Here is a 27,838-nt window from a genome sequence, read left to right on the forward strand (position 1 = left end):
ATTCTTTGTGTCTCAGGCCTGTTCCTGAGGTTGTTTGAGCTCTGATTCAGAAAATTGCATTGGATAGACTGCATGACCTCTAGTTTCTTAGATATGGTTATCAGGCTTTTCTATGGGTCAGCAAACGAGGACTGGTTGATAGCACCTGCTGTATCTCAAAAACTAGAGCTGATAGGAGAAAATTGACGCCATTTTTGCAATCAGCAGATCAAATATACTCAAATTTCTGGATAAATTATCTTATCTGGCACATCTGCGTTCGGAAGATTGCCAATATTTGCCTCTAATCTTTAAACGTCTATTTAGCGAGAATAAAAGTTCCTCTTGAATGACTCTGAAGAATCGACGCCTACTCCAATCCAAATAACGTCCAAGTCAAGATCCTGGCCTTAATCCATAAGGACATCTTGAACTTCGTCCAAAACAGTGAAAAGGGTGTCTGGGGACGATGCCTATTTACTCAGTCACGAAAATGAGACACACAGAGCAGGAAAAGAAAACTGGCATGTTGTCACTTGCTCTGAAACTAATCTCAGAATAAAGAACTGCACACATACACAATTATTTATTTATTATTTATTTATTAATGCACTTGTATACCGCTAATATCTCAGCCTAAATCGGCGACTCATTGCGGTTTACAACATTTAAAAAACAATATTCAGTTAAAAGCATAAAACACATATACAGTACAAATTATTGGGCCACCAATAACAATCCTATGCATCTCATAACTGGAATCGTAATCCAAAATTCATCGTCCGTGTATAACCAATCCTTAGTCATCACAATTCGTTACAACGGATTAACCGAATGCTTGTTTAAACATCCATGTCTTCAATCTTTTCCGAAACACCATCAGCGAAGGGGCTGATCGTACCTCTATGGGGAGGGTGTTCCAAAGCCGGGGGGCCACCACCGAGAAGGCCCTATCTCTCGTCCCCGCCAGCCGAGCTTGAGAAGCAGGCGGGATCGAGAGCAGGGTCTCCCCGGAAGATCTCAAACTCCTGGTGGGTTCATAGGCAGAGATGCAGTCAGATAGGTAGCTTGGGCCGGAACCGTTTAGGGCTTTAAAGGCCAACGCCAGCACTTTGAATTCAGCCCGGTAGCAGATCGGTAGCCAGTGGAGTTGGCGCAACAGGGGGGTTGTATGCTCCCTGCGCTCCGCTCCTGTTAAAATCATGGCTGCCGAGCGTTGGACTAGTTGGAGCTTCCGAGCTGTCTTCAAAGGCAACCCCACGTAGAGAGCGTTGCAGTAGTCTAAACGGGATGTAACCAGAGCGTGGACTACCGTGGCCAAGTCAGACTTCCCAAGGTATGGGCGCAGCTGGCGCACAAGCTTTAGCTGTGCAAATGCTCCCCTGGTCACCGCCGAAACCTGGGGTTCCAGGCTCAGCGATGAGTCCAGGATCACACCCAAGCTGCGAACCTGCATCTTCAGGGGGAGTGTGGCCCCATCCAACACAGGCTGTAACCCTATGCCCTGTTTGGCCTTGCGACTGACCAGGAGTACCTCTGTCTTGTCTGGATTCAATTTCAATTTGTTCGCCCCCATCCAGACCGTCACAGCGGCCAGGCACCGGTTCAGGACCTGGACAGCCTCCTTAGTAGCAGGTGGAAAGGAGTGACAGAGTTGGACATCATCCGCGTACAGATGACACCGTACCCCGAAACTCCGGATGATCTCCCCCAGCGGCTTCATGTAGATGTTAAACAACATGGGAGACAATATTGAGCCCTGAGGAACCCCACAAGACAATGGTTGTGGGGTTGAACAGGTGTCCCCCAACAACACCTTCTGAGATCGACCCTCCAGGAATGATCGGAGCCACTGCAAAACAGTACCTCCAAGACCCATCCCTGCGAGGCGTCCCAGAAGGATACCGTGGTCGACGGTATCAAAGGCCGCTGAGAGGTCGAGCAGCACCAACAGGGACACACTCCCCCTGTCGAGCTCCCGGCGCAGATCATCCACTAAGGCGACCAAGGCTGTCTCGGTACCATGTCCCGGCCTAAAGCCAGACTGTGCCGGGTCTAGATAATCCGTGTCTACCAAGAATACCTGGAGTTGTGAGGCCACCACACGTTCCAAGACTTTGCCCAAGAAGGGGAGATTGGAAACTGGCCGATAGTTGTCGAATTTAGTGGGGTCCAGTGATGGTTTCTTCAACAGCGGTTTTATTATAGCTTGTTTTAAGCTCGCTGGAAACTTGCCTTCCCGAAGGGAAGCATTAACCACCACCTTAACCCACTCAGCCAATCCCCTTCTGGCCTCCTTTAGAAGCCAGGATGGGCAGGGGTCCAGGATGCATGTGGTTGGCCTCATTCCTCCAAGTATCTTGTCCACATCCTCGGGTTTCACCAATTGAAATGAATCCATCAAAACTGGACAAGCAGGTGCTCGTGTTACATCCTCAGAGACTGCCATTAACATGGTATCCAGACCAGAACGGATCAAAGCGACTTTGTCTGTAAAGAACTGAGCAAAAGCTTCACAGCGAGAAGTCGAATCGTCAGGGTTCCCACCTTGAGTGGTGGGATTTAAAAGGCCTCTGACAATTCGGAACAGCTCAGCCGGACGGTTCTTTGCAGACGCAATAGTGGCCGCAAAGAAGGCCTTCTTTGCGGCTTTTATTGCCGCGGCATATGCCCTTAAAAAGGACACAAACCGTGTTCGATTTGGCTCACTCGGATCTGAACGCCACACACTCTCTAGTTCCCTCTTCCTTCGCTTCATCACTGCCAGCTCCTCGGTGAACCAGGGAGCTGGTTTAGCTCGGCTACTTGAGAGGGGACGTTCCGGAGCGATCGTGTCAATTGCCCTAGTCATCTCCCCATTCCAGAGAGTGACCAGGGCCTCGACAGGATCACCTACCGAGGCGGCGGGAAACTTCCCAAGAGCCATCAGGAATCCATCCGGATCCATAAGCCTCCTGGGGCGGACCAACTTAATGGGTCCTCCACCTCTGCAGAGGTTAGGGGGCGCAGTGAGCCTAAATCTGACCAGGAAGTGGTCGGTCCATGGCAACGGAGAGATGGTCAGCTCCTCGACCCCACCACCTTCCTCCCATCCCTGGCAGAAAACCAAGTCCAATGTATGTCCTGCACTATGAGTGGGGCCAGATACTTGCTGGGACAGCCCCATGGTTGCCATGGCAGACATGAAGTCCTGAGCCGCTCCTGAAAGGGCCGCCTCGGCATGGACATTGAAGTCCCCCAGCACAAGGAGCCGCTGGGATTCCAATGCCAGGCCTGAGACCACCCCCGCTAGCTCAGGTAAGGAGACTGTAGTGCAGCGAGGTGGGCGGTACACTAACAGAATCCCTATTCTGTCCCGGTCACCCAACCTCAAGTGGACACATTCAAAATTTGTTGACTGCGGGATGGGGCCCCTGGTCAGAGGGATGGAATCTCTATAGACAACTGCGACCCCGCCTCCCCGCCCTCCGGATCTCGGCTGGTGCTGGACGGAAAAACCTGGTGGGCAAAGCTGGGTCAAATTCACGCCTCCCGCTTCGTCCAACCAGGTCTCCGTGATGCACGCCAGATCTGCCCGCTCATCCAGGATTAAGTCTTGGATGAAAGTTGTTTTTCCATTGACAGATCTGGCGTTCAACAGCACCACCTTCAATTATAACCAACACTGCACATGTGAACAGCAAGAAGCACAGGAAACAAAGGGGAAAAAGCAGAATTCAATTGAACAAATCTATCATTCCAATTGAGTCTCATACTTACTTTGCTAAAATGCCCAGGCTTAGGAATAGCTTGATAACTTCTGCTATACACACAGCTGTCGTTGAAAAGTACAACACTGTTTCTGTCGTTCTTGTGTACCGCAAAGCCACTGTGTATGTTGCTGCCACCAAGGTCATCACCGTGAGGCAGTACAACTTAAAAAGCAAACTGACATTTTCTGAAAAAAACCACAAAAGTATTGCTCTGTAAGATAAGAGAGGCACTTGACAGCAACCTTTGGCCATATGGAACTTGAAAAACAGTCTAAAATTAAAATAGTAGGGTTTGGGGTTGCAAAGCGTCTGCAAATCCAGCTACGCCCGTACCTTGAGAAGCCAGACTTGGCCACGGTTGTCCACACCCTTGTTACATCCCGAATAGACTACTGCAACACACTCTACATGGGGCTTCCTTTGAAGACTGTTCAGAAGCTTTAAATAGTCCAATAAGCAGCAGCCAGACTGGTCCCCAGAGCAGCATATAGGGAACATACAACTCCCTGCTGCATCAGCTCCACTGGCTGCCGATTTGCTACCGAACACAATTCAAAGTGCTGGCTTTACCCTATAAAGCCCTAAATGGTTCTGGCCCAACTTACCTGTCCAAACGCATTTCCCCCTATGAACCATCCCGGGCACTAAGATTTTCTGGGGGACCCCTGCTCTCGGTCCACTTTCTTCACAGGTGCGGCTGACGGGGTGAAGGACAGGGCCCTCTCAGAGGTGGCTCCTCAGCTGTGGAACTCCCTTCCCAGTGAAATTAGATCAGTCCTGCCCTCCCAGACTTTAAAAAACAAGTTAAAACCTGGCTATAGAATAATAACTTTATTCTTATATCTTACCGCCATCTCCCCGAAAGGACTGAGGGCGGCTTTCAAATGGCACAAAGTGCCTAAAAACAAACATTAAAATGAAGCACAATATAAAATACAATAAAATAAAACACATACTCATATAAAACATCAACTCAGACTCAATAAAACTGGAAACAAATGTTTGGAGAGTTTCACAGGTATATATATAGCTACGAAGTGATTGGAGCGGCTTCTGGATTATGATTTTTAGTCTATGTGTACCCTTTTAACATGCTGTTTATTTATATGTTAGTGTTTTATGATTTTCATGATTTAACACACAATGTGTATATTATTTTGTTTGCCTTATGTTAACGTGGCATGGAGTTATTGCCAATTTGGAAACTGCTCTGAGTCCTATACGGGGTTGAGCTAGAACAGGGTAAAAAGACAGTAAACAAATAAATCTTCAATGATCCTTGTTAAAACTTGAATAGCCACAATATGGGCAACTGGAATAGGGCTAAGTAGCTCCACCATCTTTGCTTAGTAGCCTTCAACTTCCCTCAAAGTCTCTTGGCTTTTTGGGACATTTAATCCATCTGCTTAGGTTGGGTTCCACTGATACCCAAATCCATGTCCCATTATATACAGTGGCTTAGTAAAATGGCAATATTTTAGAATATTTTAAAGCTGTGGATGTTTGAATCTGTGGATACAGAATCCATGGATACGGAGGGCTGAATGTACACCATAAAAGCTCTATGACAGTGGTTCTCAACCTGTGGTTCCCGAAGATGTTTTGGCCTTCAACTTCCAAATACCCCAACATAGATGCCCTTCCCAAAACTGGTATCCGCAGGGTCCCATAAGATGGAGCAGTGGCACTTGAAGTGAACCCATAGTGCAGTGGTGTTTTGGCCTACCAGTTTACCAGCTGTTGGGATATTTGGAAGTTGAAGGCCAAAAACATCTGGGGAACCACAGGTTGAGAACCACTGCACTATGGATTCACTTCAAGTGCCACTGCTCCATCTTATGGGACCCTACGGATACCAGTTTTGGGAAGGGCATCTATGTTCTCCAAGAATGAACTCTAGTTGTTCATCCCAAACTACAAATCCCAGGATGTCAGTGAAAAGTGAAATCCAGTTGTTATCACTGTGCAGTATGACAACTCCAAGTCAATAAGCTTCTCCGACTATCCTTAGGATACCATCCAAGACTATATGATTTCCCCTATCATTTCAAAAGATTATTAAGGAGTTTTGTCCCTCACTGGTTTTTCTCTCCAGGTTTTAATAAAAACAGGAACCAGGAAATAATAATGAAGAAATCTCTAGCCATCATGGTGTACATAAATTATGTTTGCCTAGGGCCTGCCAAGGCCTATTACTCATATCTTTGAGGGAGGTAATATCTTGGGCTGTGTAAACATTCCTTCAAGGTACAGTTTATACACTGCGCTGTATAAATTATACAAACGGAGGCCCCTCTTTTCAAGATAAAATCTAATTCATGTCAACATGATGGGACTAAATGACGGCAACAGATAGATCTGGAAATGATACCTAGGTCCTTGGATGTTCCCAAATAGTTTTGATACGTCACCTTTATATACCTTCCCTCTTTTTCTTCCTTCCTCTTCCCTTCTTTTTTTCTTCCTTTCCTTTCTTTGCCTTTCCCTCCTTTTTCTTCCCCTCTATCCCTTCCTTTTCTCTTCCCTTCTTTATCTTCTTTCTTTCCTTCCCCACATACCTTTTCCCTTTTCTCTTTCTTCCTTCTTCTTTTTTCTTTCACCCCTCTCTCCCTCCCTCACCTTCTTCTCCCTTCCTTTATTTCTTCTTTCCATTTTCTTTGCTCCATTCTTTCCTTCTCTCTTCCTTCTTTTTCTTGTTTTTTCTTGCTTTCCTTCTTTCATCCGTTCCATCATACACCGCCCAATCTGCTTCGCTTCCTTTATTTACCACTTCACCTAGCCACAGCCAATCCACTTTGTTCCGTTCCTTTCCCTCGGCCTTGGGTAGGTTTTTTATAGTTCAAGCCCCACAATTATTTTAGGTTGGACAATGAAGATTATACGTACCATGTTTGGCCCAGATCCATCAAGCTGTGTAGGGGCTTGATAGTACAAACCAACCAACAGACATGCATACATGCATACTGTGACTTTTTTTATATACAGGTCGTCCCCAAGTTATGAACAAGACAGGTTCTGTAGGTTTGTTCTTAAGCTGAATTTGTATGTAAGTCGGAACAGATGCATTTTTAAAATGTATTCTCAGTCAAATACTGCCTGTATATAAGGCATGGGCAAACTTTCTAACTTGAGGGCTGCATGCTGGCACTCTCTGTTAAGAGAACTGGCTGCCCGCTGATGGATGAAAGGAAGGAAGGAAGGAGGAAAGGGAAGGATGGAAGGAAGGAAGAGAGGGAGGAAGGAAAAAGAGAAGCAAAGAAGGAAGAAAGAGAAGGATGGAAGGAAGGAAAAGGAGAAAGGAAAGAGAAAAGGAAGGAAGGACAAAAGGGTGGAAGGGAATGGAGGGAGAAAGAGTGAGGGAGGGAAGGAGGGAGGGGGGAGAGAGGAAAGGAAAGAACGACAAAAGGGAAGGAAGAAAGGGAGAAAGGAAGAGGAAAGGAAGAGAGGGAGGGAGGAATGAGGGAAGTAAGGATGAAAAGGAGGAAGGGAAAGATGGAAGGAAGGAAAGGAAGGAAAGAGAGAAGGAAGGATGAAAGGGTGGAAGGGAATGGAGGTAGGGAGAAAGAGGGAGAGAAAAAGGATGAAAGGGAAGGGAAGGACAGAAGGAAGGGAAGAAGGGAAGAAGAAAGGAAAAAGAAGGTAGGAAGAAAGAGATGGATGGAAGGAAGGGAAGGAAGGAGGAAGAAAAGAGAGAAGGAAAAAAGACAAAAGGATGGAAGGGAATGGAGGAAGGGAGAAAGAAGGAGGGAGAAAAGAGGGAAGAAAAGACAAAAGGACAGGAAGGGAGGAAAGACAGAAGGAAGGAAGGAAGGAAGGAAGGAAGGAAGGAAAAAGAGAAGGAAGGGAGAAAGTGAAGGATGGAAGGAAGCAAAGGAAGGAGGAAGGAAAGAGAGAAGGAAGGAAGGACAAAAGGGTGGAAGAGAATCGAGGGAGGGAGAAAGAGGGAAGGAAGGAAGGAAGGATGAAAGGGTTGAAGGGAAGGATGGAAGGAAGGAAGGGAAAAAGGAAGGAAAAAGAAAGCAGGAAGGGAGAAAGCGAAGGATGGAAGGAAGCAAAGGAAGGAGGAAGGAAAGAGGGGAGGAAGGATGAAAGGGTGTAAGGGAATGGAAGGAAGGATGGAAGGACGAAAGAGAAGAAAGAGGGAAGGATGGAAGGATGAAGAGGTGGAAGGAAATGGAGAGAGAAAGAGGGAGGGAAGGAGGGAGGAAAAGGGGAATGAAGGACAAGGAAGGAGGAAGGAAGGAAGAAGAGAAAGAAGGGAGAAAGAAAGAGAAAGATGGAAGGAAAAGAAGGAGGAAGGAAAGAGAGAAGGGAGGGAGGACTAAAGGGTGGAAGAGAATGGAGGGAGGGAGAAATAGGGAGGAAGGAAGGAGGGAGGAAAGAGGGAAGGAAGAAAAGTCAAAAGGGAAGGAAGGAGAAAGGGAGAGAGGGAAAGAGGGAGGGATGGAAGGAAGGATGAAAGCGTGGAGGGGAAGGAAGGAGAGGGAAAAAAGAGAGGGATGGAGGGAAGGGAGGGAAATGGTAAGGAAAGAGAGAAGGAAGGAAGGATGAGATGGTGAAAGAGAGGATGGCCTGAGAAAAGAGTCCAAGGCACCCCATCCAGTCCCCGAGCCTGGATTTGCCCATACCTGTAGTATATAGATAATTGACACCTAAACATCATTTGACCTATAAACAATTACAAATGATCCCTGCTCAGCCACTGAAATCCACTGGATCACTGTGGGCAGATCACACACTCTCAGTCTCAAAGGGAAGCCCTTTGTGAAAATATCTTACAATGAAGCCAGAGGATAATTCATATTATGTTGCTGTAAGTTGGAAAATGATGTGAAGGCACACAACACCAACATAAAGGGCAAAACACCAGTAAAACGACATATACTTATCAGGCTAAAAGTTATGCAATTCCCCCCTAGCACCACCACCCCCCTTCCCATTTTACTGTAATTTAGCACGGTAGTAAAGGAATGGCAGGAAACACTGCATTCTTTCTCAAATTATCTTAAGCTGTGTTATGGATAGACAGCACTATAATCATTGAAAGCTATATTTGAGAAAACTAATATTAGTATACTGAATGTGAAATAAGATGCAGTTGTTCTCAGGGTCCATCTACATCAGGGCTGGGCAATCTTGGGCCTTTTGGGTGTTTTGGACTCCAACTCCCACCATTCCTAACAGCCTCAGGCCCTTTCTTTTTCCCCCTCAGCCGCTTAAGCTGAGTTTGCCCAGCCCTGGTCTACACTGTAGACTAAATGCAGTTTGACACCACTTTATGGAACCATGGGGGTTTGTAGTTGTAGTTTCACAAGGTCTTCAGTCTTCTCTGCCAGAGAGGGCTGGTGTCTCTCCAAACTGCACTTCCCAGGATCTCATAGAATTGTGCCACTGCAGTTGAAGTGGTGTCAAACTGCATTAATCCTGCAGTGTAGATGCACCCTGAGGCTTCTGGGAATTGAAGTCTCAAACATCTGGAAGACCCAAGGTTGGGAACCACTGCATCAGACTACAATCCTCCTCCTCCTCCTCCACCACCATCTGATGGGAGTTGCAATCAGCAGCACTTGAACTTATCGCATCACAGAGATCTCCTTTTAACAACTCCCCCCCTACTCAGAGCAACATGGTTGCGTCAGTATTGCCCTCAATGAGATGGAACGTTCCATACTCGTAAGAGGGGGGGCTCAAGATCTCCTTTTGTCAACTACCACCCCTTGCACCGAGTAATATGGTTGCGTCCAGCATTGCCCTCAATGAGCTGGAACGTTCCATTCTCGCAAGGGAGGGGGGCTAAGAAGGTTGAGCCCTCAATGGCTACAGGGTGTCTCGCGCTTACCTTTCGGAGGCGCCATGGTCGCCAGGAGAAGGGACCAGCCGGCGAGCGCTGAAGCCCGCCCCGGCAGTCCTCCCAGCGCCCCATGGAGAGCGACGGGGCGCGGCTAGAGCGGGCTCCGCGCGCGGAGTTCAACCATAGAGACCGGCACGCCTCCATTGTTTCCGCCGGAAGTAGCCCTATGTATGCGGAAGAAGCATATAGAGACCTCATTGTGAAGTGGGACTCCGGGGACCTTAACGCTCAGTGAAATCAAGACTTATGTTCAACACATAATAAGACATGAAGTAGCCTTTATACAGCTATCAATGTCTGTTACTATTGTTTACTTTTTTCTGCCTTGTAAAGCATTTGAGTATCAGTTCAGTTTTGTGTCTGGGAAAATCAAGAGGAAATGTAGTTTTTTCAACATTCTCAATAACAAAACACCACTTTAAGCATGCTAAAGGAAAAGGTCTTGTGTTGAATCATCTAGACCAGGCATGGGCAAACTTTGGCCCTCCGGAAGGCTGTTGGAAATGGTGGGAGTTGGAGTCCAAAACACCTGGTGGGCCAAAGTTTGCCCATGCACGATCTAGACATTGAAATGTATTTTCATATAGAAATTTCCCTTCTACATTTTACTGGCAGTTTTTTCCATGTCAGATGCAAGAATTGGCCATCTGCAAGGGCATTACCCAGGGTATGCCTGGATGTTTTACCACCCTTGTGGCAGGCTTCTCATGTCCCCACATGGGAAGCTGGAGCTGACAGAGGGAGCTCATCCGTGCTCTCCCTGGATTCGAACCTCCAACTTTCGATCTTCAGTCCTGCTGGCACAAGGGTTTAACCCATTGAGCCACCAGGGGCTCCTTTACTGGCAGTAAATTTGCATCATTTATTATTTACTTCTCCCTCAAGGCAGCTAACAAACACACACACCGATCATTTAAAAATAAAGTGAATACACGGAAAACCCCCAAATAAATTGCACTGTGTGTGTGAGGTCAAAATACCGCTAAAATACAATAAAATACATTTTAAAATGCACCCCCCCCCCAGCCTCGTGTTATTTCTATTTTGTTTCAGTAAATCAGTCCACTTAATTTGTCTTTCAAAGCCATCAGAGGCAGATGTACGTTCTTATCTTGGATAGATCATTAAGGCATGCTGAAGCCCTATATCAGGTTTAAGAATTGGTTGTCAATTCAGATGTGGACCCAAATGCTGTCAGGGGTTTACATATTTGTGAAGAACATCGTTACACTGTTATGAAGTTGATCCCATCCTGATTCCCCCTAAATTTGATGTACTGGGTAGCAGCCACTGTCATTTGGTCTCTTGTTGACCGCCAGTCCCACTTCACCCCAAAAGCAATCTCTGGTACAACTGGCAGAAGCAGAAGAATGTTGCCCTTAATGCCAGATTTCCCTTAATGCCAGATTCCTCATATGAAGTTGGGTGGGATTGCCAGTCAGCTTCTTCCTGATTTGACAGGAAACAGACCCATCAATTTCAGAAGCTGCTTTCCAGTAAATGAAGAGTGAGATTTTTCTGTCTGTAGAATTTTTTTTGTATTGATGAAATTTTTTGTATTGATGAAAAAAAAACATTAATACAAAACAGTTTTGAGTGCCTGACTCTTGGTTATACTTTTGTAACCCCCCCCCCCCCCAAAAAAAAGATGCCACCCGATAACTTCCAGAAGCCCCAGCTAGCAAACTCAGGAGTGAAGGGTGGAGGGAACTGCAATTCAACCTCTGCCGAGCTACAGGAAAAAAGATTCCACCTAAACGCCAGGAAGAACTTCCTGATGGTAAGAGCTGTTTGGCAGTGGAATATGCTGCCTTAGAGTGTGGTAGATTCTCTTTTCTGGAGGTTTTTAAGCAGAGGCTGGACCTCACAACCTCCGAGGATGCTTGCCATAGATGCAGGCAAAACGTCAGAAGAGAATGCTTCTAGAACATGCCCATATAGCCCAAAAAACCCACAACAACCCAGAGGCTGGACAGCCATCTGTCAGGAGTGCTAAATCAGATGAAACAACCATATTCTAGAACAGGCATGGGCAAATTTCCAGCCGTTAGGAATTGTGAGAGTTGAAGTCCAAAATACTTGGAGGGCCAAAGTTTGCCCATGCTTATGCAAGAGCCTATAGTTTTGAGCCTAATTTCTTGGGTTTGTTACCTAGGTCAGTCAACCCTGATAAATTCGCCCCTTGTGTAATGCCAAACTAAAAAAAAACTACCAGTGTAATGAGCAAACACTATGGAAAGGGTAATATAAATAGGTATTGGAATGAATGCAGGACGAGAGAGAAATAAATAGTGGTTTTATTAAAGGAAAATCAGATCAATATGTCATGTTGAGATGGCCTGGAAGAATGGGAAACCTCACTTGTTAAACAAAGCAAGTGTGGTTGACTAAAGGAGAGCAGCATTAACTGTGGGAAGTCAGCTTGTGCTGTTTATTCCATACAAACTCCAGTAAAAATGCTGTAAGAGGACATATGTGAATCATGACCTAAGCTGTAGCAGCTTATCAATCAATTACATCTTTAAAGCTTTTCCTCAGACTTTGCTAATTAAATGCTAACTTTAAATCAGCAGCTAAAGAATAGCACACAGTTCATTTCCTTTCCTTAAGTGATTATTGAAAGAATGACAACTCTTAGGTTTCATCCACGGCTCTTGTTAAGTTCACTTTGACCATACGAGTAGTTGGGGGCGTTCTTCCTCGAAGACCAGCCAGGAAAATTTGTGGTCTGGGTACATTACTAGAGTTTTCTCGTTTGGTTTGTGTGCCTGAATCCTTCAAAGGATAGACCTGGCTGCTGTTATCTCTTCTCATGTGACTGAGGTTGGTCTGCATGGAATGAGTTAGCTTTCGACGGAGGTTAGCCTGAAAGTAGATGTAAGAGCAATTACAGCTGCAGTCAAAAATATTCAATTAAAAATTGTACAAGCTCTTTACACAAGAAGTACACAAAACCATTTCATTCTGGTGAAATGCAACAACAGTTCTACGTCAGAAGTGCATTAATGGGGTTGCAATGGCTCTTTAAAGTGTTATATCTTCCTCTTCCTGTTGTGAAGAGCTAGGAAGATCCTTCGATACTGGATACCTGTGTTCTATATAGTTGACACAAGTTAGGCTTATTATTGTCAACTGATAAAACTTCATAAATCATTCAGAGCAGTGATTTTATAACACTGATTAAGGTTTCCTAGTCAAGTTCTATGTTTTTTCCAGTGAAAGCAAAATGGAAAGGTAGAGAAGACTCAATACTGTCAGAGTAACTGTATGCAATTAAGAAGAAGTCCAAAGATAATGACTAGAAATTATTAGTATGAAGTTCTCAGTTACTAATGACACAAACCAGTTTGATGGCTTTTCTCCTCAGTTCCCATTCATTCCACTCATAGTCTTTCACAATATTTGGTGGCAAAATATGGGTATCAGTCTGAGTACTGACGTCAGATTTTGTGATTGGCAGCAAGCTTTTCTCTTTAGCTCTGATCTGGAGCAATGGCAAAAGAAAACAGTCTTTCTTTTAGATTTCTATTATAACCATTTTGGAAAAATAGATAAAAATTCTGCTTTGATTTGAAAGAATATGTTTTTGGTGTACATTTGCTTAGTTCAGGTCCTGGCTATTTGTCTAACCGCACCTCCCTATATAGGTCATCTCATGCACTGTGGTCAGCGGAGGAGGCCCTGCTCTCAGTCCCACCCCATTACAAGCATGGGAACAAGAGAGGGGGCCTTCTCCATGATTGTACCCTGTCTCTGGAAGTCCTTTCCTAAAGAAATAAAAATGACTCCCATCCTGTTCTTTAAAAACTTTTGAAAACATACTTATGTACTTCAGCATACGGAGAGGAGGATGACTAGCACAATTTAATCAGCACTTTAAGGTTGATACGGTCGATTTTAAATCACAACTGGGTTAGGCACTTTAAACATTTTAGTCATTTAATTGTCCAGGGTTCATGTTTTTGTGCAATTTGTTTTTTAGTGTAATTATGTTTTATTTAAGTATTTGTATTGCTTATTATTTTAACATTAATTCTTTCTTGGTAATAAGTTTATTAATGTTTATTGTTCATTTTTTGATGTTGTGTGATTTTAATTATGGCATTAAATGTTTGGGGTTTTTTATGTATATAAACTGCCCTGAAACTCAAGGAGACAGGGCGGTCTAGTAATAAATTATTATTATTATTATTATTATTATTATTATTATTATTATTATTATTTGTTCTCATTAAGCATTAAATAAAAACTGAAGGAAAGTTTGCTGGCGAAAGAGCACATAACAACATATTTTCAGAAGGGCTTCTTCAGTGCTTAGTACACTGCTGTAAAAATTGGATTTCTTGGAGGGCCCTGAATCAATGCAGGATAAATATGGCAAATACCTGAGAATATGGAGCAAGGGACTCAAACTGCTGATGAAGCTCAAGTAGCTGAATCAGCTCTGCAGACTCCTTTGCTTTTTCTGCAGTCATCTTAATATATTTCTCAGGATTCTCGGCAAATTTATATGCAGCTTCCTTGGAACTAAAAGCATACAATTTCTCCTTGTATTTCAGGACTCCAATAGATGGATTTCCTAACAAAGAGAAGGTAAACATAATATTCTTTTTAGGCATGAAGTGTTTCCTCATGGCATTCGTGATGAATATTATAGTTCCTCCACTGAAATTAAGAATATGCAAGGCAGTCAACTCTCTTAGAAAGGCTACTTTCAATTATTTCCCAGCCATCCCATGTTGATTTTGATAAAATAATCAAGTAAAACAGGTACTCCATACGCAAGTCTCCATAATGTTTAATGCTGAAAAATTATTTTAAAACAAATCAATATGAATCAATTCTATATAATAGCTGCATGGGGCATTCTTCATGTTCAGTGGAGGTTCTGCAACACTTTTCTCTCCCCACAGAAATGGAAACTGGACATCAGAGGAAACTATATGCAAATGGCATGGTTCTGCAGTTTTTCCAGTGACACCCCACTCCTCAAAAATGATTATGAACTAAAGTATGGAAAAGTTCTGGTAATTTATTTTCTTCTCTGATATATCACTTTTCACACCCCGGGGGAGGGACTTTAAGCAATATGCAACACATTCATGGCAAAATTGTTTTTACTAAATTAGCAGTAAATCATAGCTGCAGATTTGCAATGGTGGCTCACTGTCAAATCTATTAATATCAGAAAAAATAAAGAACCAAGGAGGATGTCAGATCTAACAGGGAAGTAATAGCTGTGAGATGTGAACATTTCATCAGCTATTCCTGTTCTTGGTTTTCCTCACCAGCCCTGTACCAAAACACTGTTATTGTGTCTTTTGCTCTGCCTCCAAACCCTTCTTCTCTATTCAAAGGGAAACACCACTCAATGGAGCAAATCGATTTACTGAAGAACAAAACTATACATCAAAATCACTTTTTTTCCCCAATGGCTGAGGTATAATTTCCCCAATGATGAAGCAAGCACATCTTCAAAATGCATTGAGAAAATCTTTCCTATTTTTCTTGTCTTTTCTTCTTGGAGTTGATTGTTCTGAAATCATCATTCACTCAATGTCTTCCTTCCTAAAATGTTTGCTCTGGTTCTACTTTCCAACAAAGATATTGCACTTTTCCTAATCTCTCTCTTTTGTCTCTTATCACTGTTTCAAATCCCTCTTATTCCCCACAAAAAAATTGCATAAATTTGTCATAAGACAGATGAAAACGGGAAGAACAGTGCAATGGAAGATGAATAATATTCTTAAAGCAAGAATCTTTTCAATCTATCCTTTGAGATACCTGGGAGGAGGAGACCATCTTTCACAGCAAAAGTGTAAGCACAAAAGCCATGAAACTGAATCACCAGCTGGTTAAAGTTAACTGTCGTTTCTGGAAAGATCCATTCTTCTTTAGTAAAGTCAGCAGGATTTACTTTGGCTTCTGGAATATAATAGCCAAAGGGAAAGTGACTTACTACTATTTCTTGTAAAAATACAGATTTGCTAGAAGGTATTATTCACAGTGACACTGAGGTAATCAAAACATACTCCTATATATATAATTTCTAGAGCAAGTTTAATATGTTAAGGAAGTCATGGCACACATTCTCTTAAAGACTTGGAAACTGAAAGAATTTGACAGCAAATTTCCTCCACAAGGGACAGGAAGTGCAGATAAACTTTTGCTCTCTGAAGTAGCTTCCAGGTCGAGCCACAAAGCTCTTCCAGTATTGCAAACATTTTTAAAAAACTGATACTAAAAAGTAACAATGCATTGTGACGCTGAAAATGAGAAAGATAAACCAGGGACAAACACACATGTCCGCCAGAGGATGCTATGCAACCCCACTTCTTCACCATTGTCTCAGAAATGCCCATTTTTCTGTCAAGAAAGGCTGAACTGCTTCTCCAGGAAAGTCTCAGGAGTGGCAATTTAATTATTCAGGATTCTTCTGAGCTGTTTATATAAACAAATATTTAAAATCAGAATTGAACTTCCAGTCACTTCCAGGGCATTTTTTTCATTTTGTGGCAGGGGGATTTTTGGTGGTTTCCGATAGTCCCAGTTTCAGAAGGCTAGTCCCACGCCCATTGCCCATCCCAGCTATAAACATTCATAGGACCTTTAGCTTGAATACAGCTAAAGTAGATTACAAACTTCATGGCATATCATTAATACTCAGTAGGTCAAAATTCATTAATATATATGTACCAGCACTTTCCATTAACCTTTCCTTATCCGTTTTCACGGTAATGCCTTCAAGAAGGGATTCCATGACATCTTCTGGAAAGATCACCATATGGATTCCCAAAAACTGCTGAAGATTGACAGTCAAGTTGTTGAGGAAACTGAGCACCAGTATCTCATCTTGAAAACTAGTCCAAAGGTTAGAAAGTGTAATAAAAATAGGCTATAAAAACAAAGATAAATAGTAAAGTTGGTTTTAATTATATCAAAATTTGTATCTACTATTTTATATGTAAACTGGGTAAAATAAACCAACACAGAATATAACGGAATATAACAGATGATTTATAATATTTAATTAATTTAAAATTTTAATTTAAAATTTGTTAAATAATTTAAATAAATATTAAATACCTTTCTTTCTCTATTCTAAGTGCCTATAATTTATTCATCAGTCAAATGAGAAGAATATTGCAATAAAATATTAGTAATACTGTTAAAGAAAAAGCAGGCCTGATCTATAATTTGTGTAACTGGGATGATACTCTCAAAGTATTCTAACTACAATATTTATAGTCTCGTTTTTAATGCATACACTTTGAAGTCAGAGATTGTATTGTATTTTCTACCATAGTGCGATACATTCCTTCAGACAGAGGGCAGAGAGAACAGTAATGCTATAAAGTTAAGCTAGCATGGTATAGTAGTTTGAGCGTTGGACTATGACTCTGGAGACCAGGGTTAGAGTACCTGCAGCCAGTTACCGAAATCCACTGGGTGACTGTGTCAGCCTCAGGCAAGAGCAAAGACAATCTCCTCTGAAAAATCTTGCCAAGAAAACCTTGTGATGTATGCGACTTCAGGTTGCCCCTCATCTTATGATGACCCCACGTATTTTTCACAGGGTTTTGTTGAACAAGGAACTAATACACTGGTATTAGTTAGTCTCCTGTCCTAGTACTAACCAGGGCTAACCTTGGTAGGGTCACCATAAGTTGGAACTCCTTTGAAGGTACACTATACATAACAATAACGTTTTATATGAACTCTAAATTACATACTGAACCACTAAAAGAGTTCTTTCAAGTGTAAAGTCTCAGGTTCAAACCAGAATAAATGACAGGAGATCCATGTTTGAACTTTTTAAAAGGGCTAAACAGAGCTTTTCCATCAGGCAAGATTATTACTGCCCCCAAATCATTTCTGTTTCGGCATGTTTTCCCTCTCACAAAGCTCCTTAGTCCACCTATATGTAAAATAGTACCCTATAGATGTTTCCTTATTTTGCTCTGCCTCATAATCAGCAGCTCCTTGGGAGGAATCAGATTTAGGAAACAGACTTGCAGGGAGGTGGGGAGAGCATGTATAATTAACTCTGTTCCTCAGTATTGCATTGCAAATCCAGATCATGTGCTTCCACTCCTGCATTTAGTCTGCAGGAGACTGCAGGTGTATACTGTAGAATTAATGTAGTTTGACCCTACTTTAACTGCCATGGCTCAATGCTAGGAAATAATAGAAGTTGTAGGTTTATAACAGTGGTTCCCAACCTTTGGGCCTCCAGGTTTTTTGGACTCCAACTCCCACAAATTGTAACAGCTGGTAAGATGGCTGGGATTTCTGGGAGTTGAAGTCCAAAACACCTGGAGGCTCAAAGATTGGGGAACCACTGGGTCTTTAGACTTCTCTGCTGTTGCCACGATTCCCTAGCATTGAGCCATGGCAGTTAAAGTGCGGTCAAACTGCACTAATTCCGTAGTGTACCTGCACTGTGAATCAGAGGTGGTCATCTCAGCAACGTATGCTCTAAAAGGAAAAGTCAAAAGTCCATTTTTGACCATACAGTTTTGAGCAGGGCAGGGGGGAGATGAAGAAGTATGGTAATCTGGTGTTCCTTTAAATCGAGGAAGGAGAATGGATCATCTTCCAGCTGCCATTGGACTACAGATTGTATCCTCTCACCATCTGGTACACTGGCTAGGACTGTACCCAATGGTACCAGAGGGCTACATGCTCTCCATTTCAGCTTTAAATAAGGCACACAGTAACATGCTTAAACTTGTTCTGTGTTTCAAAAGTTTCAGAAGAATCACAATTTTAGAAAGATAAGTCCAAAATTCCCTTGAACTAAATGAAAAGGCAAGGATCCAATTTTCTCTCCTGAACAACAGAGAAGAGGTCTGTGCTGTAATCTTTGAAGAATTTCTGTGAAAAGCCAGCTGCAGAAAACTAAACAAGCCCTTACTTACCTTTAATAAATTAACATACTGCCCTAAATCCAGATATATGCAGTAACAAAAGTATTGATGGAACGTACAGAAATTTTGATTTGCTCAATTTCCAATAATCCAGTGAGTCTACTTCAGTGAGGACTAACAAATGGATTTAGGTCCCCAGAGCGTGCCTCCATTGATGGTGTTGGACTGCAACTCCCAGAAGCTGTGTGTAGTGGTGAGGAATGCTGGGAGATACAATTGAACAACCTCTCGACCGTTACACAATCCCCACCTCTAATTTAAGTTTTGTGACTGAATTAAAAGCATACTTGAAATTCAGAAACTCACATAAACAAGTGATGTAGGTACAGCTGTCTTTGCCCGAACAATGGTTTTGAGCTCTTCCATCTGGGCTTCAAATTGCTTGTGCATCATATCAACTTCTTGTGCACATGTTATCACATCAGACTGGAAACACAAGATATATAAGATAACAGTTTCATCAGCAGAACAAAACTCATCATGGGTTGACTCTCTTATAAAGACCTCACTCTTTGGATTGCTTTACTAATAGTAATACCATTCCAACCTTTTAGTACCACAACATTAGTTATAAAGCTTACTTATTCTGCATGGTTAATCTAGAATAAAATCTCTCTGCATTTAGTGGGATTTCATCACAAATAAATATGCAGAAGATTGAATATCTAAAGTAAGGTGAACTAGGTTGATTTTGTGAACTGTTGATTCAATGATCTTCAGGCAAAGGCACAAAAAAAAAAGATATGACTTCCAGTTGTGATGATGCTGTGAGTAGTAGAGTTGTCTAAGTTTTGATAGTTGTTTTACCTTGTTTTATCTTCTAAGCATCCCATTTGTTTTAATTAAACCCTTGACCCCCACTGCTAACTAGTTAGGCTTTTCTTAGTCAATATAAATAATTTAAGGCAATCTATGAAATGCAGAACAGATTCTTACCAGAATAACACAGAGAAAAGCCTCATGTTGCCTCACATTGTACAGTACTTCTTTTAACATCGTCATCCTTAGTTCCATCTCAGCATGTTGACTGTGGTGCATCATTTCAATCAAGGCTGTATAGCGATAAGCCAACCCCTGAGAAGCATGTAACTCTAGGTCTATATGATGGCTGGCGGCGGGGACAGCCTCCTCAAGGATACCTGGCACTGGAGACACAGAGTTGATTTGAAACATACAGATATGATACACTGGTTGTTATTTAAAAGTTCAGGGTCTATTTTAGTAACTGGACAAATACACTTCCCACATATTCTCCTAAATTATTAAGTCTGGGCTTCAGAAGACTGCAGGCAAACCCCTATCCTACATGCCAAGACTTTGGAAAGATCTATTTCTTCTCAGTCCATTTACATGCTTTGAATAGTGCCTCCTGAAGGTCAGGAGACCTTTTGAAGAAGAATTGAGGATGGCACAAAGAACTGCACATAGAAGGGTAAAAAATCACACAGCTTCTCTGCATGTACAAAAAGCCTTTAAGCATGCTCTAAGATATTGTTGGACCCTGGTTTTGGCCTATTTACCAATTAAAAGACCTGTTTTAGTCAGTCAACTTCATGTCCAATCGTCTAGTTTATAGATAATAAAACATTTCACGAAGACTGTTAAGCTGTTTGCTTTTCTGGACTCAATTTTTTTGATCAGACCTGAATATTCTTAACATATGGTATCTGAAAATGACTTAAATGTGTAATGTAGAAACACCATTAATATCTAATATTAGCTTCCTATATACCTACAGTCATCAATGCCTTCTCCTCCTTTTCCACAGTCCTTGTTGAATAATCGAATTCCTGTGACAATCATGGTAAGTTCCTTCAACTGCCGCTCTTTCTCCTTTTTACTGAGAGAGAGGAAAGCAGCAAGCTCAGTTTGAGGAAACACGCTCTGCAGGGCAGCTGGAAAATAATAAGTATGTCATTGTCATACAAAAAAGATAATACATTAAGTTAATAATTGTTTTAATAATTAAGTTACCCAAAAGTTAAATTTTGGAAGTTCTCCTGGGAAGAGATCAAACTTTCAAGTTTTTCTCCACCTTCACAGAAATTTTTCTGTTTGTCTGCATCAATATAAGTAGAGAGTGGATTACCAACATTATGTAGAAAGTACTAATTTAGCTGTAGAATCTACTTAGAACCAAAATAATTCAACATCCTTGTTGGCAACAAGTTTGAAAGGCCACACTGAGAGCAGAGAAAAAACTGACTGGTAAATGCTTCGACTCCACAATCTAGGCAGCTGTCAAGTGCTGTTGGAACTATTGCTTTGCTCTTGGCATAACTCTAATAGATTTAAGGAAGATATTTGATGTGTAGGTAATATGTTGGATAGCTGCTTACATCAGGACTCTTTGAAATGCAAAATTAGGGAGAGCTCTTATGATCTGTTCTCAGACTTATTTTGCAATCTGCAGCAACATTTGTATAGTAGTGTTTTGAGTTTGTTTGTGATTTCAAAATGTACTTTGCACTGTTTTTAGACCTCTTGTCAGCTTCCTTGAACACCTCTGCGTGAGGCAAAAAGAGAGAATAGAAAAGGTTTTAATTTAAAAACAGATTTTAAAGCCACCAGCTGCTCATCAGCCTCTGCAATATTAGGGTGGGTGTTAATAAACGTCATAAGTTTTATTAACCTGTTGCTTCTCTAATGACCCTGATGTCTGTAGGGGATCCAAGGCCAGAGCGCAGCAGCACATAGCTGACAATCTTGCGATAAACACTTTCCAGCTCTTCTCGAGTACGAGCACGGTTATCTGTAATTTCTCTGCTTACGGGAGCAAGCCTGGACTCCAGAACACGATGCTGTTCATTAATTAATTCAACTAAAAAGAAACAAAGAACCATATCAAAGCAATTTGTGTCACTAGCCGATGTTTAAATCTGGCCTACATATTCTGCAGTTATACATCTACTGGAACATGGTCATACAGCCCGAAAATCTCACAGTAACCCAGTTGTTCTGATGCAAGGCAATTGCTCAAACATACAACAACAACCTTGTAGAATACTAAATTAGAAAGATCTGCCTCTTATGCATTTAGATTCTCCGTGGTCTTCTCATTTTGAGAGATTAGGACTGCAATCGTAATGGAGTCTCTCAATAAACACAGTAAGGCTCACACCTGGGTAAAAGTATATAAATTGCACTGAGGAATTAGTAGTTTTACAGCCTTGGACATAATTGTACTGCCACGCAGCACAGTCATACTCGGCAGAGCCACAAAAGAGATTACCTCTGTTTGTATAGTTCATATCAAAATAGACTTGCATCTTGATAGTGTCTAGGGATGGATTTCTCGTGTCAAGAAGTCTGTCAATGGAAAGCTGAAACAATAAAACAAAAAAACCTGAAGTCATTATTTCAAGTCATTTATCCAAAATAACATTATTCTGGTACACACTGCAACTCTATTAACCTAAGAGTTTGCACACAGGAGAGAATCCTTTGTCTCAACAAATTCTGTTTTATTTAGAACACCAGTCAAGCATCACTCACACCAGAAGCGACTTGCAGTTTCTCAAGACTCAAAAAAAGCATCTGAAGAGCCCTATTATAAAAATGATATACTGAGTTGTTATAATGTGTCCAAAAACATGTTGCTATAATGTAGTTTAACAAATACAAATTCAGCATGGCAGAATAAACCATACAATTAAGAGGTCTGAAATATGAGATTAGGAACGAATAACCCGAAGTACCCATGCATCGGAATAGACTTGAATTTGATATACAATATGATGCAAAGTTACACAAATGTTGAAAAAAGTTACATAACAGTTACAAATGGTGCCTTTCCTTTCTGAATAATGCCACTGCTGCTCTCAAAAGTCCCACAAGTTTGAGGTCAGCCAATTTTGTTCCCCACAGCAGCGAGGAGAGAACAACCAGTTGGAAGGAGATGGATACAAACGCGTACATTCATTAGCGAAGTCTGCCTGCTACTGACTGAAAGTGGTACTGCAGGCTTCAAATTGTTACACTGTATTCAAAATAGTTTAATTAATATGTTTTTAAAAGCTAAACAACCCCCATGTTTTGGCCCCTTCAGCACCCCCACCATCTTCCATGCCTAGGTTTCTGTCCTTTTTTAAGACAGGAATTTTGACACGTGTCTACATTTCAGGGGTCTAATTGGTTTGAGGAAATGAGAATATAAAGTATGGTAATCTATTAATACATCTTGGTCTTAACATATACTAGCTTGTTCCTTTATTTTCCTATAACTTGTGGGATACCTTCAGTCTGACACCCAAAATCGATTTCACAAGCCTCCATCAAGACTCTCCTGTATAGTTTAATACAGCTTCTTCCTGTTTCCCCCCTTGAGTTGAATGCTCAAAAATAGAACATTTCAATTGCTCTGTTAAGCAATGAAAAGCTGCCACTCACTTAATGCTTTAATCTGTTGTCAGATCATTGGATGAATATTATCAAACAATCTTTTATAACATGTTCCAAAAGAAGGGATTACCTTAATAAGTTTCTGGACATCAGCTTTTGTAAGGGTCCTGTCCACGTTAAATCCATTCTTTGGATCCAACACAACAGCTTTCACCTATACATTGAAAAAAGATGTTTCCAGACTCATCTGTATAATTTGCAATTAAGTACATTTCAGTATTACACATAACTGCACAATAACATACTACTTCTGAATTCAAACTAACAGGGAAAAGGCCTAAGTACAAACTGTAAATACAGGCATACTCAACCCATGGATGCTCTTGGGCCTACTTTGAATTTTGAGCATGATGATAGTGCTCTTATAAATGGGTGCCAAGGAATGGGAACAATTACCATAATGGATACCAGTTACAAAATACTAAGATGGGGCTAAGGCAAATTAATCTGTGAAATAACTAAATTAGAAAACAGAGGTGGCATCTTCAAATCACAAGACTATTCTACTGAATCTACAGTTCTCTGTTGCAGCTCCCATTTCATAAAAGGCAAACTCAAAGATAAATTAACCTGCACAAGAAAACGAGTAAAAACAAAGGTGGAGACCTGAACATTCAAGAGCACACAAAGTACTCATTTCTTAGAGGTCAAACACATCATGTAGAGCAAATAAATCCAGCCCTTTGCAGTACACCATGATAATTTAATAAAAGTTGAAACTGTACAAACTGGGAATAACAGATCCTGGTCGATACTATGGGAGGTGCCCATAGGTAGTGAGGACTTCAGTTTTTAAGGGTAATTAAATATAATTCCATTGATACAAAAATAAACTGTAAAACAAAACTATGAAAAGTGGGGCTACTATGATGTACTATGCAGGAGAAATCCAGTATTATGCTTTATCCTGCTCTCAGGAAATTATCACAAAATACTATAAAGCGCTGTAATTCCAGTTTAACTGCTATGCTTGTCTCCTATGGAATCCTGGGGTTTGTGGTTTAGGGAAGGCCCTTTAAATAATCTGCTCCTGAGCCTCATTAAACTACAAACCGCAGAATTCTCCAGGAGGCAGCAATAACAGTTAAACTGGAATGACAACACTTTAACAGTATAGTTTGATGATCTCTTAAATTCTGGATTCTTTTAAAATCCCAGATTGTTTGGAAAGCCGTGACTGTTATCTCCAGACCCCCAAAATACTGTCCACATTAGCACCACATGAACAGGGGAAACATGAAAAAGGCATGCCCTTCCCAACATGAGCAGCAAAATACTAGAGCTCGTGCATTTACACAATATCAACAGGTAGTGTCTGGACTGCTCTTACTATGAATGCCACCAGAGTTTCGGATACGATTTGTCCCTTCATGGCACATTCTTGTCCTATTTCACGGATGATATTCTTGATGACGTTCTCTGCTTGAGCGTGAGCCATTCTGCACTATTAAAAGGAGGATGGACATTTGTAAAAACACATCTGAATTTTCTTCACATTAGCTTTCACCAACAGTACTGTGGTTCCATAGTCATTTAAAGCCAAATAAGCCTTTAAGTTGTCAAAAAAGAAACGTAAAACCTAGTCAGGAGGGAGAGATAATTTATGGCTGTTTGCAAGGTTGATGCAGAAGGTTGCCTAAACAGCTTTTGTCTGATGTATGAAATCCATCTTATCCAGTGAACATGACTATAGTTGTGCTCTGACAATTTAATGGAAAGGACTACAGCTCAATGTTAGATCATCTGCATGACATGAAGAAGGTTTCAGGTTCAATCTCCAGGACTTTTACATAGTTCTGGCTCAAGAAAATTCCCATCAGAAACCTTAAGTGCAGTTAAATCAATGTGATTAGTTTTCTTCAACTCGGGTATGTCGAGAGTTGTAGTCCAACAAACTGAGAAAGATTGATTTGGATGATATGGCCTAAAGCTAAAGGTAAAGGTTTCCCTGACATTAAATCTAGTCGTGTCTGACTCTGAGGGGTGGTGCTCGTTTCCGCAGTCGTAACGATGAAGCTGTACCTATTGAGCTAATCACAGAAGTTGGGCCTAACAGCAAGAGCTCACCCTGCTCTCTGGATTCAAACCGCCAACCTTTCGGTCAGCAAATTCAGCAGCTCAGCGGTTAAACTGCTGTGCCACCAGGGGGCCCAGGATACGTATGTGAAGTTTGGCCCAATTCTATCGTTGGTGGGGTTCAGAATGCTCTTTGATTGTAGGTGCACTATAAATCCCAGCAACTGCAACATCCAAATGTCAAGGTCTATTTTCCCCAAACTCCACCAGTGTTCACATTTGGGCATATTGAGTACTCATGCCAAGTTTGGTCCAGATCCATCATTGTTTGAGTCCACCGTGCTCTCTGGATAAAGGTGAACTACAACTCCAAAACTCAAGGTCAATGCCCACCAAACCCTTCCAGGATTTTCTGTTGGTCATGGGACTTCTGTGTGCCAAGTTAGGTTCAATTCCATCGTTAGTGGACTTCAGAATGCTCTTTGATTGCAGGTTAACTATAAATCCTAGCAACTACAACTCCCAAATGACAAAATCAATCTCCTCTCCGCAAACCCCACCAGTATTCAAATTTGGGCATATTGGTATTTGTGCCAAATTTGGTCCAGTGAATGAAAATACAACCTGTGTATCAGATATTTACATTACGATTCATAACAGAAGCAAAATTACAGTTATGAAATAGCAGTAAAAATAGTTTTATGGTTGGGGGGTCACTACAACATGAGGAACTGTATTAAGGGATTGCGGCATTAGGAAGATTGAGAACCACTGGCCTAGTATAATTGTCTTTGGTTGTATACTAAAAGAGGAGGTTCTGCTCTAAAGGGTTTTTTGGTTCTTCTCTGAAAGGTTATATTCTCTAATATAAGTTATGTTCTCTAATAATTACAAACAGGGTGACTCCATGGTACTTGAAGGGGAATTATAGGCTGGATCTACACTGCCATATACTCCAGTTTCTAGACTAGGCCTGGGCAAACTTCGGCCCTCCCTCCAGGTGTTTTGGACTTCAACTCCCGCAATTCCTGACAGCGGCTACGGGGGAAAGAGAAAAGGAAAGGGCCTGAGACTGTTAGGAATTGCGGGAGTTGGAGTCCAAAACACCTGGAGGGAGGGCCGTTGTGTGCCCGGGCCTGGTGTAGATGCACCCAAAGACACGATGGTCCTGATGTAACTGAGAACTGCCTTACTCCGCGGGTCAATGCGGTGGAGTCCTGGAGATGTGGTTGAGTGAAGCCCCACTACTCTTGCGCTTGTCAAACGACGACTCCCCCGGCCTCTCCTGAGGCGTGAGCGGGGTTTGACTGGCTCTGTCCTGCGCCGCAGTCCCCAGCTCTTCCTTTCTTCCTTGGCCTCCCGCTTCTCAAGCAAGGCCTGGTCGCTCTCCGCGGGAAGGCCGCGTTGCCATGGAGACGGCGGCCGCTCCTCCAAGCGCCCCCCCCCCGCCTGAAAAACGCCCAAGGCACACACACACACACTCTCCCAACCTCAAACCATACAGGTTTTTGGGTTGGAGAGCAATAATACACCTGAACTTGGCCTTCCTTGGGATGTCATGCCTCCCTCTTTAAGTGCCTCGACAGGTTTCAAAAGCACTGAGAACTGACTGGTTCAAAGCTGAGAGTGTGTGACTTGTCCAAAGACACTCCATGGTGGAGGAGTAGGGATTTGGACTTCAGACTTTTCTCCTCACCAACATATTTCAAAACATTGAGGCCCCTTCCACACAGCTGAATAAAATCCCACATTGTTCTGCTTTGAACTGGAATATATGGCAGTGTGGACTCAGATAATCCAGTTCAAAGCAGATATTGTGGGATTTTCTGCTATGTTCTCAATTATATGGCTTTGTGGAAAGGCCCTGAGAGCCAGTTATCTTAAGCATCAGAACCTGGTTTCTTGAAATTACAGTTCAAAAACCAAAGATATAGCTGTCTTCAGAAGACTACTTTTAAAAATTAATAACAACGTTAATAACAACTTTGTATTGTCGAAGGCTTTCATGGCTGGAATCACTGGGTTGTTGTAGGTTTGGGGGCTATATGGCCATGTTCTCTAGAAGCATTCTCTCCTGACATTTCACCTGCATCTGTGGCAGGCATCATCAGAAGTTGTAGGGTCTAAGCCGAAGAGCTGGCATTGTCCGTAGACACTTCCAAGGTCATGTGGCCAACATGACTGCATGGAGCACCGTTACCTTCCCACAGAAGTGAGACCTCACAACCTCTGAAGATGCCTGCCATAGACGCAGGCAAAACGTCAGGAGAGGATGCCCCTAGAACATGACCATATAGCCCAAAAACCTACAACAAACCAGTGATTTCAGCTATGACAATACAAAGTTATTATTATTAACGTTGTTATTAATTTTTAAAAGTAGTCTTCTGAAGAGAACTATATCTTTGGTTTTTGAACTGTAATTTCAAGAAACTGGGTTCTAGGTTCTTGTGGGTTTTTTCGGGCTATAGAGCCATGTTCCAGAGGCATTTCTCCTGACGTTTCGCCTGCATCTATGGCAAGCATCCTCAGAGGTAGTGAGGTCTGTTGGAATTAGGACAATGGGTTTATATATCTGTGGAATGGCTGGGGTGGGGCAAGGAGCTCTTCCCTGCTGCAGTTAGGTGTGAATGTTTCAGCTGATCACCTTCATTAGCATTTGAAGGCCTGCCTGAGAAACTGGGTTCTGATGCTATAAATACAGTATAAATACAGTAAATAAATAAATAAATAGTTATAACTAGATGGGTGCATCTACACTGTAAATTAATGCAATTTGATACCAATTTGGGTGCCAGGGCTCAATGCTTTGGAATTCTTAGATTTGGAGTTTGGTGAGACACCAGCACACATAGGTTATTTCTTATGATCACCTCTATTAAAACTGGTTTCACGGGTTTTTGAAATAT

The 27,838-nt window shown here is 42.0% G+C and overlaps 2 protein-coding genes across 2 annotated transcripts in view; both read right to left on the minus strand.

The window, feature by feature from the left end:
• SLC35A1 (solute carrier family 35 member A1) overlaps positions 1-9,700 on the minus strand; it is a 23,868-nt gene extending 14,168 nt beyond the window's left edge. The window contains exons 1-2 of the mRNA XM_060753009.2: positions 9,571-9,700; positions 3,739-3,916 (exon numbers count right to left, since the gene is read on the minus strand). Of these exons, the coding sequence (XP_060608992.2) occupies positions 3,739-3,916; positions 9,571-9,586 (194 nt within the window). The 5' untranslated portion in view covers positions 9,587-9,700. The remainder of the gene's footprint in view (positions 1-3,738; positions 3,917-9,570) is intronic.
• A 2,157-nt stretch (positions 9,701-11,857) lies between these two features.
• On the minus strand, positions 11,858-26,315 carry CFAP206 (cilia and flagella associated protein 206). Its single transcript, XM_067467534.1, has 13 exons — positions 26,123-26,315; positions 24,244-24,357; positions 22,984-23,067; positions 21,745-21,835; positions 21,145-21,333; positions 20,249-20,407; positions 19,449-19,657; positions 18,819-18,938; positions 16,279-16,477; positions 15,367-15,507; positions 13,968-14,161; positions 12,926-13,066; positions 11,858-12,447 (listed from the first exon to the last, which is right to left on the minus strand). The coding sequence occupies exons 2-13, from the start codon at positions 24,349-24,351 to the stop codon at positions 12,217-12,219; spliced, it is 1,866 nt and encodes a 621-aa protein (XP_067323635.1). The 5' UTR covers positions 24,352-24,357; positions 26,123-26,315; the 3' UTR covers positions 11,858-12,216.
• Positions 26,316-27,838: the final 1,523 nt, after the last annotated feature.

The sequence above is a fragment of the Anolis sagrei genome, chromosome 1 (assembly GCF_037176765.1).
Source record: "Anolis sagrei isolate rAnoSag1 chromosome 1, rAnoSag1.mat, whole genome shotgun sequence".
In the NCBI taxonomy this organism is placed as follows: Eukaryota; Metazoa; Chordata; class Lepidosauria; order Squamata; family Dactyloidae; genus Anolis; species Anolis sagrei.

Coding starts and splice junctions, on each gene's coding strand:
- CFAP206 (XM_067467534.1), bottom strand. CDS start 24,351: ATGGCTCACGCTCAAGCAGAGAACGTCATCAAGAATATCATCCGTGAA. Junction 20,408..21,144: donor GGTCATTAGAGAAGCAACAG/GTTAATAAAACT, acceptor ATTATTTTCCAG/CTGCCCTGCAGAGCGTGTTT. Junction 14,162..15,366: donor AGATGGTCTCCTCCTCCCAG/GTATCTCAAAGG, acceptor TCTCTTTGTTAG/GAAATCCATCTATTGGAGTC.